We start from the raw sequence: 18506 nt of genomic DNA, 5'->3' as shown, positions 1-18506 counted from the left end.
GAATGAGGATTATAATAGGAATTGTAATATTTATTACTAAGAATAAAATGTGTTGTAATGTAATAACTAAACATATTCATAAGTTTAGTTGTGAGATGTAACATTTGAATAAACTTAAGATTTATGTTAGAAAATATCTTACTTATACAATTATATCTCCTTAAAAATTGTTATTTTTTAAATTTAAGAGAGATATGTGTTACTTTTTATGATTTTTTATTTTTATAATAGTTAAATGTATATGGAAAGTTTGTTTATTTGGAAATATGTTAAGTTTTGAAATTATTGCATTTACTAAGGAATTGCTAATACAACCCTTTTAAAGAGGCATAGTTATTCCTCATTTTGAAGAATAGCTATTTATAAGGAATGACTATTCTTTGTAATAAAAACATAACCAAACTAATGAATAGTCAAATCATATGAATAACTATTACATTACAGTGCCTATTACAATTTACCAAACATGCCTTTAAGAGCCATGCTTCTTACCATTCAAATGGAATCATATAACAAACAATAGCATTTAAAGAAAAGTTTATAAGGTCATTTAATACACTAAAATTTTCTTATAAACTTCCCTAAAAAAATGATGGAAAACTTTGTCTATAATGAAACCATATTTTCATTCTAAAAACTAAAATCTTCCCTTCTTATTAGGTAATATCATAAATATATGTTTGGCACCAAATTTCAACAACAAAAAATTTTTCTATAAAATATTGAAAACTGTGTTTTGACTTTACTGTGTTTTGACTTTTGAGAATTTTTATTCTCAAAACTTTTTCTAATGTTTTCTTTCCGAAAAAAAGATTTTGAAATGTAATTCTATGTTTGGGTTTTTTTTATCACAAGTTTCCACCATCTCATTAAGAGAATAGAAAAATGATATCGAAAGCACCAAAAAGATACTCAAAAGTTCATCTGCAAAGTATATGTGGAAAATAAATTTTAAGATGATTTTGCGAAAACAATGAACCAAACATTTTTTTTTCTTTAATGAATCCCACATAATTTATTCGTCAAGTAGTACTAAAAACAAATTTGAGAAACACCTAGTCACCTACAAACAAGCATGAAGCATCACTCACGGCTCACCTCCTTTTATCTCAACCTGGTTTTTTCTGCCCACAGCCCCATATTCTGGTTTACAAATCCTATCACATGGATATTGCCCTCACATCCCGAAAACCAATTTTACCCATCTCTAAACCCCATTAGAGCATTAACCATTAAGTCCAAACTAGTATGTAGCCCCGTGCTACCGCATAGGAATGAATATATTATTAATCATAAGTTTATTCATGTTTAAAAAGCTCAGTTAAGTCTAAATTCATATTATTAACTAGAAAATTTCATTAACAAAACTTAGCAGTATATATATTTTACACAGAAAGATGAACCTTGGTGACAATGTTTATCTAAAAGATCCATTCACGCTTTTGAATCTTGAATCTCTATTGGTGATTGAAATTTTCGTAGCTTAAAAAATTTAAAATTAAAAAAAAAAAAAAAAAACCTCAGAGTTGTACTCATTTTGTAGTGTTACAATGGGTCATTTTGTAACATGATGGGCGTTTGTATGAAGAAAAAACCTCTGAAGTTCTATGGTTGATAAAAGAAATTCTCTCCAATCTCTTTTTATAGAGAGATGAGTTTGTGTGTGTTTTTATACATCCTTCATAGTTGTATTATTACGAAGCAGGTCCAATGGATTTAGATTGATACTACGGATTCCTAAAGCATGAGTGTTTAATGTGTTATTAATTTCATCTCATTGGCTTCTACACATGACAGCAAAATTAAAAATAATTAGATTGTACACGTTTATAGTAAAATTGGACTCCAATTTCAGATTCTAATTGAACAATTGGAATGATAATATATGATAGTAATAATAATAGGAAAATTCAAATAAAATTTTGGATTAGATTGTAACAATCTGAATAAAAAATTCCAGTATAAAGATAGGATGGAGTGATCCACTCCAAGAAGGCAACCAAACTTGCGTAAATATAGAATAATAAATCTCTCTCCAGAAAATTTACATTGTTCATAACCTTTACTTTCACTGAAAATTTTAAAAACATAGTGTCTCACATCTGCCATCCAGACATCTATAGCCGGGGCCTCTCCAATTCGCGTGAGATTCCATTGATCACTAAGTTCCTTTGCAGCCTGCAAAAAGTATCATTCATCGGTCCACAACAGTGCTTTCTTCATTGGTATAGGTGCCAAACCTGGACAAAAAGCGAAATATAAGGATAGTGAATTTTAGGCATAATGTGCATCTAATCACATATTAGCAATTTATAACAAATGTAAAGATACAAACTTTGTAAGTGAATAGTAAACAAAACTTAGTGTCAAAACTAAGAAGAAAACACTTTAATCCGAAACTTAGTACAAATGTAAAGATGCAAACTTTGTAAGCAATTTATAACAAAGATGCAAACTTTGACTTTGCTATCTTTTTGGAAATTATGCAATGTACCCAAACCAAGTTCTTATCACCGATATTAATCTCTTTGGTTTTCACATTTGACTGCAAAATCAAGAAAAAACTTAATTAGCAAAGTAACTCACTTGACTCGATACATAGAAGTGGTTTTAATGAGAATGAGTTCACATACATTTAGCCACATGATGCAAAATTCAACTTCAATTTCAGATTCTAGACACATGGCACAAAATTAGAACTCTAATTAGGAATTCAATTTCACACTCTCTAATTTAGTGTGTACACGTGGCACACAATTAGAGTTCTAATTTGGAATTTAATTTCACACCCTCTCTGCTTCACTTATTATTATATATATAGATATATAGATTAGACGTTTTGCAAGCCGAAAGCAACCACAAATATTCCCTATGCAATAATGTTAAAACTGCACATTTTTACATATATTTTGCCATAATAATCTTATACGGTAAATTGTAATTAGCCTGAATTTCATTATCATATAAACCTTTTTTTTTTAAACTTCAATTTCAGATTCTAGACACATGGCACAAAATTAGAACTCTAATTAGGAATTCAATTTCACACTCTCTAATTTAGTGTGTACACGTGGCACACAATTAGAGTTCTAATTTGGAATTTAATTTCACACCCTCTCTGCTTCACTTATTATTATATATATAGATATATAGATTAGACGTTTTGCAAGCCGAAAGCAACCACAAATATTCCCTATGCAATAATGTTAAAACTGCACATTTTTACATATATTTTGCCATAATAATCTTATACGGTAAATTGTAATTAGCCTGAATTTCATTATCATATAAACCTTTTTTTTTTCTACTGCTCATAATTTGATGTATAAAATAATTATAGTAAAATATGTAAAAGCCAAATAGTAATCAACAATTTATAAAAGAAAAAAAAAGTTTGTATTAATAATCGCTACCTCTAGCATTTTCCTTTACATTAATCACTCTCTTACCGACGTCCTCTTCACACGCACACATACCAATTCCACGCCACAACATAAGGCAAGAGCCCCGCCTATACATTTGCTCTGCTTTCCTTCTATATCTTTGAAGGGTTCAAAATCAAACTCAAACTTTAACCATGGTTTTAAAAACAAGACTGGATCGGCTAGTTCAACCGGTTCAATCGAGAACCGGCCTCAATTAGGTCTGGTTATGGTAAAAAACTGAAAATAGCTTAAAAACTAGTAAATAGTGAAAATCGGCCGATTCAACCTGAGAATCGAAAACCGGCGTGGTCGAACTGGTTACTGACTGGTTGGTCATTTTTTGTCCTTTCCCAACCTAAAACTATGTTGTTTTGGCCAGGAACTTAAAATCTAACCCTAACTCCTAAGGATCCATATCTCGCGCAATACCTAGGGTATTGCACGGTGTGCAATTCCTCTATTCTCAGCCATAGATTTAATCTAATGGCTTAAATCATTGACACCTCACCCATCCACGCTGGCAATCCGTATGCTTCCTTTTCTTTTCATTTTAGCTTCACTTTTCAGTAAAAGGCTCTCTTCTCTCTCTTTCACCCCCACTTCAACCGGTGTCTCTCTCGCCTCCACCACTCTCTCAACCTCCATGCTTCCTTCAACCTCATCGTCACCGCTGCCAGCATACCCAACTTAGACCCATCACCAAAATTGAATCCAGAACATCAGCTCACCATTAGAAGCCAAACCCCCCCGCCTCGTAGAGCGCTTTTGCGACCTAGATCAGAGAGCAAGGTTGGGGTTTGGAGAGAATCGGGTGTAGAGAAGTTGATGAAGCTCTCTCTTCACGGCACAGCCACTAGCCCGGATCTTTGGTTCCGACAATACTAGCCTTTTTCTCATCGGAAATCCCTAAAATCACCGCTTCCTACATCGGACTTCGCAAGGAGGTGAGTGTCAATAACCCAATTTTGGTTTGTTCTTGTTACTTGTTTTTAGCTTTTATGGCTTTTTCTTGGGGGGCTTTAAGGCTTTAGGGTTTTAATAGTTGAAGGGTTTCTGTTCATTTCATATTATAATGATTAACTATTGTTTTTGATTGTGCAGTTTATGAAATTGGGGAGGTGGGTTTGGTTGAAATATGGGTTGGAGGTGGCTACAGGGGTTGGATGTTGAAATTTTAATTGAAGAAGTTGAAGTGGCTGTTGAATTCCTTTTATGGATAGGCTCTGCTGTTTTAGTGGTTCCTACACTAAGGTAAGGATTTTTTTTTTTTTTTTTTTTAACTTCATGTGTCTATCAGTTTGTCTCTAATACCAATCAATATGTTCTGTGTTGTGAAAAGGTTAACCAATAAGCTGAAAAGGCATAGTCTTTAATTGTTTGTTAGAGGATTATTTGTGTTGTGTGATTGATTTGTGTCTCCAATTTTCTTAGTAGGGGTATAGACTCTAGAGTGAATATGATAATTTTGTGATGTTATTCAGTTGAATTATTCAACGTTTGTAGGTTCTTAGTGAGATTATTGATCATTCTTTGTTGTATAATCACTTGTATAGAATGGATAATTGGGTAGCTTTGAAGGTGATGATGGCACATCTAGTTAGTTTGAGTGGTTCAACTGTTCAAGTTATCTTCTTGCTTCTTTAGTGAGTTTGATGGGGGACTTTTAGCACAGAATTGGACTGATATTTGCGGGGTTGCTGAAATTGAGTATAAGAGATTTTGACATTTTTACACTGTTAGGCCACATATTTTAGGAAGAACTGATGATCGGAATTGAACCAACTGCATGTTTTCTGACTTGCAGCGTACATAACTAACTTTTGGTGACCCTCTTCTTTCGTCCTCTGTCTCCCCCCCTCTAAAAAAAAGAAAAACAAAAAGAACCATCATAAACATAGCAAAATAGACTAATAGAGACCAAAATAAAAAGGAAAAGAAAAAAAAAAGTTCCTATCTTGATAACTTTCAATGCTTCATTTGTTTTGAATGATAGTTGTTGATTAAATATAGTAATTTCTTCATTTAATCTTCTTCTTGGCCTCATGCAAATGATTTTCAAAGTTGCAACTTGCAACTACTTTTGTTTGCTTTTGTACCATATAACTGCCTCTAAAACACGCAAGATTAATATTGAGGTTTTTGTTATTTATAGTTTTGTTATGTTGCTTGTAGGAGGGCGTTCCTCATCTAGCTCTGGCAAAGGAAGAAGCCATGAAAGGTTAATCAAGTTTGGTTTCAGCCAATTAAAAGGGAAAGCCAATCATCCCATGGAGGATTACCATGTTGCTAAATTTATGCAGATTGAGGGACATGAATTAGGACTATTTGCTATATATAATGGCCATTTGGGAGATACTGTTCCTTCCTACCTACAGAAACATTTGTTTTCCAAATTTCTTGTACTTCGCAAAATGGGTAATTTTTTCCAGCTTCAGATTTTTGGGGATTTCTATTGGTTGTGTGATTTAATTTATAGCACTAACGTAATTTATAGCAACAGTGATGGCAAAGAGAGAGGCTTGGCCTTGTGGGAATTATGTATCATGAATTTATGATGATGGGAAGAGTTGTTTCTTGTTAACATAGTGTATATTTCAACAAAACTACTGTTATATGGCCTTGTGGTCAAAGTGTACATTCTAATAAAACTTTGTTCATTTTTAGATCAAATTCGTTTCTTGTCTACTCTCTTGAATTAAATTTTGATTGTAAAATAGGCCAAGCATCCTTTGAAGACTCATGATATGTATTCCTTGTTTTAAAAGAATGAGTCTTGTAAACCTTATAAAAAAAAAAAAAAGAGTAAGAGTCATGTAAACACTTTGATATAATTTGTGTTTATGAGTCATCGTCAATATGAGTACTTGCTTCAAGCAAATTCATGCATAAAAAACAACTCCATTTAGTCTAGATAAAAATTCAAAATGCATTAAGAAAGCTTATAACAGAAACAAAATTGTATACATTACATGTATTCATCAACACAAAATGCTACAACTTGAATGCAACAACTTGCTCAGCTATTCAATTCTGTAGCAACAACAGAAGGCTAAAACACAACACCATGTGTTTTGTTTCCATGGAACAAGTCATTTCATACTTTTTTTTTTCCCTCTACACAAGATTTATGGTGATAAATACAAGATGTCCTCATTATTGTTGATAAAGCCGTCAGTTGATTCTTGGATTCCCCACAGCCAAAATTGGGAATGGAATTGGCCAATTGAAATTGATAGTCTTCTTGGTACAGGAAGTGAAAAGAATCAACCTTTTAACTCTGTTCTTCACCTTAGCTAGAGCCTAGATCCTTCTCTTGTCGGCAGGAAGTGAAAAGAATCAACCTATTAGGGGAGCATCCCGGTGCATTTCACAATCTGATGACGTCCCTCAAGACTGCACAACATGCATATAAAATGGCTTAGCTTAACTTCAAAGTTTCAAATAGATTTTTTGACAACCATTTTCCATGCATTTCCAAATCAACTTTAAAATAAAATAAACACAATAGGAACAAAACTAAGACAATGACAGAAAATGAAAGAAAATCATATTCAAAGTCCAAATTTAAATATATCACTCTGTCAGACAATTATTCAGCTAAGAAAATCGTATGCAACAACTGTATTAACTGTATTGGTTTTAGTTGGTCCAACACCAGCCCCTGCATGAGTATTTTTTGAACTTTATTGATATTACAAATTTTGGCTCACTTACCGGACAGGGGAAACACAACAAATTTAAATAGGCAGACCATTTTAATGAAGTGGTGGCAGCATACGTATTATAACATAACATATATATAGGCAGCCTTGGCCTTCAAAAAATAAGAATATAGCACAAAGGGACACCTATTTCATAAATCTAATATCAAAATGTTTAAATGGCAACGCAAGAGACCCGTACATACAGCAACCTACAAGCATGCAGTACATTCTGCCATACCCAAAAAAACCCAACCCAAGCAAAATCACCAAAATTTACACGCATCAAGAAAATCCAATATCAAACTAATCAAAACTAAAACAAAATGGTAACCATGGGTTTCGATCATCGAAACAACAGTGATGGCAAAGAGAGAGGCTTGGCCTTGTGTGGACTGGTACCGGGCAGCTGTGACAATGGATTGAAGGAAAGGCAGAGAATGAGCTAAAGGAGACGCAGCTGCGCAGGGGAGAGAGACAGAAAAAAAATTTGAGTTTATGATAAGTTAGGGCTGAAACTGAAACAGTGGGCGGAGGAAATTTTTTAAGGGCAAAATTGTCTTTTTGTTATTTGGTGAGGTGTCGAAGACTTAAGCCATTAGATTAAATCTATGGCTGAGAATAGAGGAATTGCACACCTTGCAATACCCTAGGTATTGCACGGGATATGGATCCAACTCCTAAACACAAAACACTCTCACCTCACGCCTCAATCCTCATCTCAAGCTCTCTGCCTCTCTGCCTCGCTCTCATGGTCTCAAGCTCTCAGCCTCACTCAACTCAAGCTCTCAGCCTCACTCAACTCAAGCTCACTCTCTCTAAATATCCCTCACTCTCTCCGCCTCACTCTCACGGTCTCACCTTACACACGGCTCTGAATTTTTTTTTTTTTTCCGATCTCAAGCCTAAGGTTCGGTTTTTATGTGAAATTCTATGGTTTTGTGGTTGATTTGTTATTGGGTTTGCTTTGTTTTTTATTTATTTTTGTGCTTAGAAATATTTGGGTGGTGTTATAGTATTGTGCTAGGGAATTTTGTTGGGATCTGGTTGTTGTTTCCAGCGTCAACGGATGAGTCCCCAAACACGATAATTGCTGGAACTTTGGCACCAGTTCTGGCAACTAGTATTAGAAGAAATAGGGTTAAAAGGAACCATTTGATATACATGTATGCCATTTGATAGACAAAGTTTGTACTACTTGTCTGAAACAACCTTTAACATTGAAGTAGAATATGGCTGCTGTGATAAATAAATATCGGTTGGAAAATAAATGAGTAGCTTGATTCAAAGTTTAGGGTAGATAGGTGGTTGGGAGTTTTAATTGCTATACAAACATGAAGATAATTAGTACTTACACCATGCTACTTGTCTTATAGAGTGGAAAATTAAGTCTTATACCTATACGCCCTCAATTAACTGGTATAGATAATATATGGATTTTGGTGGTGTTTTAGTATTGTGCTTGGGAATTTTGAGTGCTGCTTCAATCTAAGATTAAAAAGTTTAATATTTTGGTTCTGGGTTTTACATTTTATGGATAAAAATTTAGTGGTCGTTTATTATTGTGCTTAGAAATGTTGAGTGCTGCTTCAATCTAAGACCAACAGTTTGGCTCTTATTAAAATTTTGGTTTTGGGGCTGATCTGTTTCTGGGTTTTGCTTTTTATGAATTGAATTTTAGTGGGGTTTTGCTATTTGGATGTAAATGTAATGACTAATGAACTTATTTATTTGGTTTTGTTGAAAGTTTATTATGTTAAGGATAATTGTTTTGTAATGTTATTATGTTAGATTCTTTAAAAAGATGTTATATACTTATATACTTGTATTTTTTAAAATGAAACATATTTATTAGTATTGGTTTGTTAGTTTTAGTATATTAAAAAATTATTAATTATTTATATAATTTAAATAAATAATAATTAAATTATTTATGATGTCACCGGTTCGACCATCGGTCAGACCATAAAACCAGTAATTAGCTCCTTTTTCAATTTTTTCACCGTACCGGTTTTTAAAACCATGACTTTAACACAAAAACAAAGACTCGAGAGTGAGAGAAAATCGAAATGGAACAACCACCACCAACAGCAAACTCACCCCAATGGTCAGGTCTCAATCGAGACCTACTTGAAAAGATAGCAAAATGCATCGACACTCGAACCGATGTTCTCCATTTCCACGCCATTTGCACCACATGGCGCTCTTCCATTCCTCTCCCACCAAAAACCTCGTTGCCTCCTCTCATCAAACTTCCCTTCCCAATTGGCCCAAACCCTCGTCTCAACCCCAAGCACCGTGGCCACTTCACTCTCAAAGAATCCACAATCTTCTCCATTGAACCCATCACCAAAATCTCAACCTCTTATTACTACACCACCAAGACCTGGTTGATCAAGATCGAGTTTTTAACTGCTTCAAATGAACCCAACACTAAAGTCCTTCTCAAGGAGCCTCTTTCAAGCTTTGCTTTCGAGGGTCTGAATCAAAAGTTGCCTAAAGTTTTGAACTTGCTCGACTATAAGGACTCCGAGGTGAGTAAAGTTTGTGGGCTTGAGTTTATTGCTGTTGGGAAAAACCTAGATGAGATTGAGTTTGTGGGATTTCATTTCATTAAAATCAATTTCATCTGGCACTTACCTAGCAAAAAAAAAAAAAATCAATCTCATCTGGATTTTTTTCCAACAGCAACAAACTCAAGCCCACAAACTTTACTCACCTCGGAGACCTTATAGTCGAGCAAGTTCAAAACTTTAGGCAACTTTTGGTTCAGACCTCGAAAGCAAACCTTGAAAGAGGCTCCTTGAGAAGGACTTAGTGTTGGGTTCATTTGAAGCAGTTAAAAACTCGATCTTGATCAACCAGGATTAGGAAAGTTGTTGTGTCAGACTCGAAGAAAGATCAGGATTTTGCGGTCATGGCTGTTCACACTGGTGCAAAACTTGGTGTGTGGAAAATGGGTGATAAGAAGTGGACTAACATAGATGATGGGAGAGAAAGAGCTCTTTATGATGATGCTGTTTATTATAAGGGAAAGTTCTACGCTGTGGATATCACTGGGTTGGCTATTTCCGTGGATTCTTCTATGAAGATCAAAAAGGTTGTGCATCCTTTGCCTCGTTTTGGGTTTGGACATGGTGGTCAGTTCAAGTATTTGGTGAAGTCCCCAGATGAGTTGTTTTTGGTGGACAAGTATTATGATGTGGAAAGGGAAATGTTTGAGGATGAGCGTTTGGATTTTGATAGCGAAAGTAGTGATTTTCCACTTTATTTGATGGTGTATAAGTTGAATGAGGAAGAGTGCGAGTGGGTTAAGGTGGAGAGCTTGGGGGACTTAGCGTTATTTGTGGGCGATGATTGTTCTTTCTGTGTTTCAGTTAATGATTACGTTGGATGCAAGGCAAATTGTGTGTATTTCACTGAAGATTCGTTCAGCAAAGGTGGTAGGGACGATTATCCTGGTTATGACACTGGGTTGTTTGATTTGGAGGATGGTACTGCTTCTCCATTGTCAGCTTTTCCTGGCTATTCTAAGGTTTTCTGGCCACCCGCAACTTGGCTCAAGGCTAATTCTTGCTCATCAGGCATAACTGCGGTGACAAGTACCTTCAATCAAAAGTTACAGATCACAGGTCATAGTCCATGAGTCCAACCAACTTGCAAAAAAGGAAGATTTATGTACTTGGTACGTTTGTTTTTCCCTTTATTTTCCTTCCGCTATTGATAGCTTTAAAATGATTAGATGCACCTTTTTTTTTAATTGCAGTCAACAAGTGGTATTCCCACTAAAGTACAAAGCTCTTGACAATTAAATGAAATATGTGTTAAATTTATCAGTGTGTTCTATGGATAACAATTAAATGAAACATGTGTTAAATTTATCTGTGTGTTCTATGGATATCCTTATCAGTTGATTCTTTTATTAAATACATGGCATGTTTTTGTGGTTCTCATTTAAGTGTTAACTTACATATATAATCAAGTAAATGCCAGTTATTGTTGAGTGTTGTTCATCAAGGCAAGTGCTTCTTAACATTGTAGCCAATTATATATTTTCATGCAAACCATAAATCGCTCGAAAATGGATATGCATTTGTTTAAATTATGTTGCACTAGACTGTCTAAGGTACTCCTTGATAGTTTTTCTTTTTTTTGGGGGTGGGGCACTGGGGTGGGGGGTGGAATTATTGATACTCTCAAAGCATCTGCTAACGTGGTACTCCACACCAATAGCATAAACCATTTAATACAAAAATAACTAATATAAGCTTGAAAGAATCATGGGCGAAAGTTAAGTTGTGTACTAAGTAGCTTACTCTTATTGATATGGAGTACCATGTTGCTGTAATGTGAGAGTATTTTTATAATTACTCATCCTTTTATGTGTGTGCGCATGCAAAATGTTGTGCGAATGTGTAAGCAGGGTGCTATCAGCTGTTACTATGTAAATAATCTTCAATAACATGTGTTGGCTATTTCTGACTTTAGTTCAACTTTTTTCATGTTAGCCGTTAATATTTTATAGGTAAGTCACACCCACTTGGTGGGTATTAAACCTGTTACCTCATTATCTGCCTTGCTCTTACTAGGGCAGGAGGTGCTATTTGAGTTAGAGCTTATTGGCCCTTGATTTCTTTATGCCTTTACCCCTGCTAAAAATTGGTTAGTTTCCAAGCCTTGGTTTAGGTGGTAATGGAAAAAAGTTGGCTGGAGTTAGTAGTACCTAGGACATTTGTGTTTTTACTGAAGGGAAATTATTTACAGTTTCAAGATTTGTTTAAAGGGACTGTTTTTCAATTCTTGCAGATATTTAAATGGTCAAATGTGCTCCATCCTCTATATCCATATTCAGTTTCAATCACTTCAAAGTGTTTGTTCCAATGTCAATTAACTATACAGAAACAAACAAAAAAAGCTCTTTTGATTCCAACGTAGTGTAGTCATTTTCAGCTTCTACTAGTTTAAAACGTTTGTTCCAATGTCTATTAATTATAACAGAAACTAAAAAACCTCTTTTGATTCCTGCGTAGTGTAATCAGCATGCTTGTAGATTGATGTCATATATTGTTTATTACATCCCTGTTTAGTATAGTATGAAGCCTATATGCGTGTGCTTATTTTGGATGCCTTGTACTTACTGTTTGACTCTGACAACAGTAATGGTGTATTAAATCAAGAGAAAAATCAAGCAAATTGTCTCTATCTTTTTTTGGTTTTGCAAAAACTTTGCGTGTACTAAAACATCTTAGTAAATAATATATTTTCCTACCTTGATTGTGACAGAGGATTTGTTATCTTTTGCAGCTATGGACTGATGATGAAGACTAGAACATCACACTGAAGTTTGTTCTACACAGTTGTAGTATTTACTATCAATATTTTAGCTTCTCTTGTTGTTAATCTCTTAGGAATTATGATGCTGTTAGTATTTTGGCTTTTACCTACTAATAGTTTTAAGTTGGTAGTTCTTTGCTGTTTCATCTATGCGGGGATTGTTATCAACTTCATTTTGTGTTTATGAACTATTTAAGAAACTAGGTGTATTCTTCTTGAATCTCTTTCGTAGTTTTAATTTTATACAAAAGTTGAGTGTAAAATGTTTTAAGTATCGACTGGACTCCAGTCCTCAAATGACATGTTGTTGAGCGTAAAATCTTCGATGAAAAGAAATGAACTAAGCTCAATGCAATGCAATTCTCTACCAAAATGAATCACACAGAAAATCCTCAACTCGTTTTCGTAGATTTTCTCAGTTATCAATTACCTTGATTTTGTAAATTTTCCCAGTAATCAAACAATAGAGCCAAAAAAAAAAAAAAAAAGTTTTCTCTAATATCTCAACAAGTTTTTAATAAAAATAACTTCATCAAATCATTTTTGTGACATGGTTGATGCATTTGATCAAGATATATTATAAACAATGTTTTGTGAATGAGAAGTTGGCGATTTTTTCTAATAAATATAATTGATAATATATTATAGGTTAAAATGTAAAACTCATTTTCTAAGATTCTTTAGAATTTATTTTAGTTCTCTAACTCTGCTTTTATTCATTTCAGTTGTCTAAGTTTCATATTTATTCAATTAAGGCATTTTCGTCAACATTTGTTAAAGTTTTTTGAAAAAAAAAAAAAATCTAGAAAATACTTTTCAATCATTTATTGATTTTTTTAATTAAAAAAATTTGAAGAAAAATTTAAAAAATTTGAAAATTAACCATAACATATAACACAATTTGATGGAAAAACATTAATTGATTAAACTTGAAAGTTATAGAAGTGAAATGAAGGAAAGTAAAGTTAAAGTATTGAAATGAAATTTAGTAAAACATAAAAGGTGGATTTTGCATTTTGGTCATTATTATATTTCTAAATTAGGCTGCTTATGTTTTTTTTATTTGAAAGTTTTTTAAATTTTATAATTTTTTTTTTCCAAGTAAACATAATCCATTTTATATTTAATTATTATACAAGGTGAGATATTTTTTAAATAATGTTATATGTGGTTGAAATTTGTTTCTAAAACTTTTTACAAGCAGTTTATCATCTATATGTCTTAAATGACCTAAAGATGAAGCAAATATAAGTAAATTTATAACTTATATTAGAAAAAAAAAATTCAAGACTTAATAATATAATAAAAATGTAATTTTATTAAGAAGCTACCAACATTAGGTAGGAAATGTGACATAAATGTCAATGAAACAGGTCATTTTTCTACGCAAACCTTTTCTCACATAACATCAATGAAGCGGATCAAAATGGATCAAAGTGGACCAAAATGAATCGAAATGGACCTAAGTCAACCAAATAGACAGAATTGAACTAAAATAGACCAAATTGAATCGAATTGAACTGTGTGGACTAGAATGGACCAGATTGACTAAAATGAATTGAAATGTTTTGCTAATGTGGCTTAACAAGAGGGTAGCAACAATAAATGCTAAATTTTAACTTTTAGATACTATGTATATTTACTCTGTTCTGCTTGGATAGTTAGATTGAGGAAAACTCATCTTAATAACACCTGAAGAAACTTCCCTCTCACAATTACTAGGGCTGCACTCATCCTCCACTTATTCTTATAGGATGAAATGCAATTTTCCTAAACTCATTAGCACAAAGTAGTACCTGAAGCAAGTTGTGCGTTTGTCTTAACTTACAAATGCACATGTTTATATGATATTTCACACACAATTAATGGAAAGTTTAGTGAAAAAATTATTTCTTAAATTACCTCATAGTTATTCCCATTATATATATTAAAAATAAAAAACCCTCATAATAATTGAAAACATCATTCTGGTTCTAAAAATGGTGATAGATTCCAAAGCAATGACCACAAATAGGGCACATAATTTTGGACATCAAGAAAGGGATGGTATTGAAGGCGTGGCTGAAACAACATAGATTGGGCTTGGTCATTGGTTTAGGAAATCATACATGTTAATAAGTATACACACGTAACCAGTTTAAGAAATCAGGATGACAGCAGTTCGGGACTGCTTTGCAAAAATATTGTACCAACCACCTCCTCTTTTTAACTCAAGAATTAACTAATTTCAAAGTACAGACACTTAACTATCCATATATAGCAGAAGAGCCTTATGTCCTGACGATTTAGAGCCTTAATCAACATTCAAAAAGTATGAGAATGTCGATCTTGCCAAATTTTAAATCAAATCAAATATATTGTCATGGAATCCAAGACTTTGCATTTACTAGTCGTGCTTGCAAGCACATGTCAACCATGAGTGCTCATAATTCAACTCTGACAGAGTGAACCATTTACTGTTATGCTAATGCAAGGATTCAAGAGCCGAAAGTTCTAACTCGGCTGAAAGGAAAAAGTTATCGACAAAACGTGAAAATGGTATGTCATATGATGAAGACTAAATATATCATGAAAAACCATTGTTCTAAATTTGTAAGTAAAAGTTCAACTGCGCACACAATTTCACAAAAAAACTAGCAATTAATGAGCTTCAAAGCTTTCACAACAACGTGCTAAGAGACCACAAAACTTATAAGGCCAGATACCCTCTTGAAATAACTCTATTTAAATTCAACTTGCATTGACCATGATTTCCATCAATATACATATGACATATACATAGGAAACTTAATTTGTCAATGTACCTAATGGTACTGACCCTCACTGTTCTAAACCAACCAATATCAGTCAGGATCTAACAGAAGATTACTAGAATTTCATTTCAATGAATAACTTTGGGAAAACAGAGAGCATATATCATATATGGGAAGTCTAAAAATAAGCATTAGGCAAATCAAAATTACCACTACTAGTATGGAGATTGAGAAGAAGAAAAGAAGTTATGTCATGAAAATGGTATTGCTATTTACTATTTAGGCTGGGGAAACAAATAAGAGTAGGATAAACAAGAGAGGTCAACTGTTGCATTCTCTACCATAATAATGAGTTTTGAAATTGGAGTAAGAGGATGAAATGGGAGCCTGCAATAAAAGAAGTTCAAAGTCAAAAGCAAATAAACGAGAGAGAGAGAGAGAGAGAGAGAGAGAGATGGGAAGCCAGGATGTGGGAGAGAGTTTGTAAAAATGGGAATAGGAATCTAAAAGGTGGTTGCAATTCAAATGTCAAACTTGACCCTGATTTGAGATTGTCTTGGAAATCTGCTAGGGACATTCTGTGTTAAAGAAGTTTATTCATAAGGAAGGTTGTTTTCAACAGGAGAAGAGACATAAACACTACATCACTAACAAGAAGAGGTGGTCTGTAAACGCAAGGGGATTTTATTGTCAATTGGGAAACAATTTGAAGCATCAAAGATATTACTGCTGGCTAAAATTTATTTTGCAAACCATTAAGTTCTGTACAGTGATAAGTGTAACTGAACATTATCAACTTCTCTCCAGGTCATCATTAATGACAGTCATATCATTCTGAGGTGATATAGAAGTTTATAATAATAAAGCTTTTATTAGAAAAAATAAGAATAAATTAGGCTAATATATGCAACCATACATACAGATAGACCTAAATTTTTGGCAAAAGAGGAGAGCCCATTTCTGTGGCAATACAAGATCCAGACATCAGAGAGGACAAATCTTTGTCATGATTATACTCATTTCATCTAAATAGGATTTCCTTTTGTAGCACTATTAATCACCACTTCCCAAAGAATTAAAATATTTACGAAATGTTGGGGGGACTAGAATAATTTCATTGCATTGCTGCCATGAAGTACTAATCTACTTACTGCTACAGATAAAAAGCGGCCTTCGCTGTGTGCAAGAAAAACTGTCCAGATTATTGACTCAACTAAGGCTTTCCATTTTCAAATATAATTCTACATCTTCTTTTAATTCCTTGGTTTCAACACAACCACCTAATGTGTCAGCACCGACATTTGGTCAGTAACAAGCAAAACCAACTTTAATATTTCTCTATTACTCTTGATCATGCGGTTACTTCAGCTTGAGGTATATTACAGCTGAACTAAAAATTTCAAATTAAACAATTTGTACTTAAGCCAAATGACTGACTGTGTGAGGCTGACTTGGCCATATAAGCACTGCCTAAGTCTATGTAATTGGTGAGTGATTACAGGAAGGTGGAATGTTTCTTATTTGGAAATTATTGCTAGTTTTATGTATACAGAGTGGAATCCTTGCTAAATATGTTTTCCATATTTGATATGACAGGCACAATTACGCAATTGTTTGGAGCAGGTAAGTAATAGTGAATGTTCCGTGATCATGCTGTGGGCATATGCTTTGGGGTCAGTTTTACTAACACTTTGGTCGGCCTAATTCTTGTGGCTAGTTGTTTGACCTGTTTCTCTACATAAATTTTGAGATATCAATCTAAGTAGGTTCCTCCAGCCCCCTTGTAGCAGTCAGAGGCTAATGGAATTTTGTATGTGAGTTAAGACAGGAATTTATGACAATTGTTCATGATTAAACTAATATCATTCTTCTTTTATGTTTTTTCAGGCTCTCAACTGTCATTTTCAGCTGGCTGATCATTACATTTCATTGTTGCATATTAATAAACAGACCTTATTACTCTGGCTCACGCCAAAGCATATATGGGGAAAATGGGGGACAAGCATGGTAGTCACAAACAGCAAATGTGATCAGATGAGAAGTTGGAAAAAGATAAGATTAGGATCTAATAGAAATTTCCAGGGAATTTCATTTCTATGAATAACATTGGCAAAACAGAGAGCATATATCATATATGAGAAGTCAAAAAAATAAGCATCAGGCAAATCAAAATTACTACGACTGGTGTAAGAAAAATGGCCAGTGAAAGATTTTACAAATCTTGAGATAAATCTTTAGGAATGGTTGTTGGACTTGGAGAGGTCAGACTCAGAGCATTGGGCAATTGACATCTAAGGAAGCCTTGGCTTAGTTTAGGAGCAACTATAATAACTTAACTATAAGTACAGCCTATAGATAACATAATTATACAATGTCAAATAGGAGTAGGATGGCCAGTATAAAAGTAAATTCAGGAATACAACGTTGTCTAAGAGGCTGTTTGTGTTTTGGGATAGGATTCACTGGAGAAAGAAAAGAACAGAACACCATACTGTAATAATGTTTCAATGCCTTATGTTAAGGCCTAATGAAGAGGATTGGGGAGAAGAAAAAAATTGTGTCAAAAAAGAGGTAGAATGCTTGGTGCAGTGTACAAACCACAAAATTCATCCTGCCATATACAAAGAACTCAAACTACTGCCCATTAATTGATTTTAACTGTAATGGAACAGCTGTACATGGAAACAAGGTTGAACAGAACACAAACCTGTGGCTTGGCTAGAAGAAGCACGCCATGATGAATACTAGAACCTGGTCTACCCATCTAAATTTGTAAGTAAAAAGCTCAACATCACAGAAAATTTCACAGAAACTAGCAATCACTTAGGTTCAGACAACCCATCCAGGTGCTTTCACAACTGATTGAAATTCTAAGGTCGGATACCCTCTTGAAACATTCTCTATTTAAATTTATCAACTTATACAGACCATGGTTTCCATCAAAGTATATGAAACTTAATTAGTCACATTACCTAGTGGTAGGAACCCTCTCTGTCTTTATGAATTTCCCTAAAACAAATAGACTCCAAAGCAAGCTATAGCTGAGATGTTATTGCAGAAAAATCTAATAAAACCCTTAACCAGCTCTCGCTCTACATGTATTAATAACCCAACCTCTCCCAAAATTCTATCACAATTCCAAAGCATGACAAATTACAGAGGCTGAAAAGGAAAAGAGAATTGGAATTTAACAAACACATCATCCTTAATAAGATACAATATCATCTGCTCTAAATCACACATAACTTTTTCCTAAATTACTACTAAGGAGAAATTAAAAAAATAAATAAAAT

General features: G+C 33.8%; 1 protein-coding gene and 1 long non-coding RNA gene across 2 annotated transcripts; both read left to right on the top strand.

Moving 5' to 3' along the window:
• Nucleotides 1-3981: 3981 nt before the first annotated feature.
• On the top strand, nt 3982-6095 carry LOC112002242 (uncharacterized). Its single transcript, XR_002881874.2, has 3 exons — nt 3982-4369; nt 4527-4676; nt 5598-6095. It is a non-coding gene; the product is annotated as an uncharacterized LOC112002242 (long non-coding RNA).
• A 1699-nt stretch (nt 6096-7794) lies between these two features.
• LOC112002264 (F-box protein SKIP23) lies at nt 7795-12680 on the top strand. The gene is made up of 3 exons (XM_065759961.1): nt 7795-9858; nt 9987-10811; nt 12431-12680. Exons 1-2 carry the CDS (start codon nt 9196-9198, stop codon nt 10770-10772), a joined length of 1449 nt encoding a protein of 482 aa, XP_065616033.1. The 5' UTR covers nt 7795-9195; the 3' UTR covers nt 10773-10811; nt 12431-12680.
• The last annotated feature ends 5826 nt before the right edge of the window (nt 12681-18506 follow it).

The sequence above is a fragment of the Quercus suber genome, unplaced genomic scaffold (assembly GCF_002906115.3).
Source record: "Quercus suber isolate HL8 unplaced genomic scaffold, Cork oak 2.0 scaffold_348, whole genome shotgun sequence".
NCBI classification, from domain to species: Eukaryota; Viridiplantae; Streptophyta; class Magnoliopsida; order Fagales; family Fagaceae; genus Quercus; species Quercus suber.
This window is presented reverse-complemented; position numbering and strand designations above follow the sequence as displayed.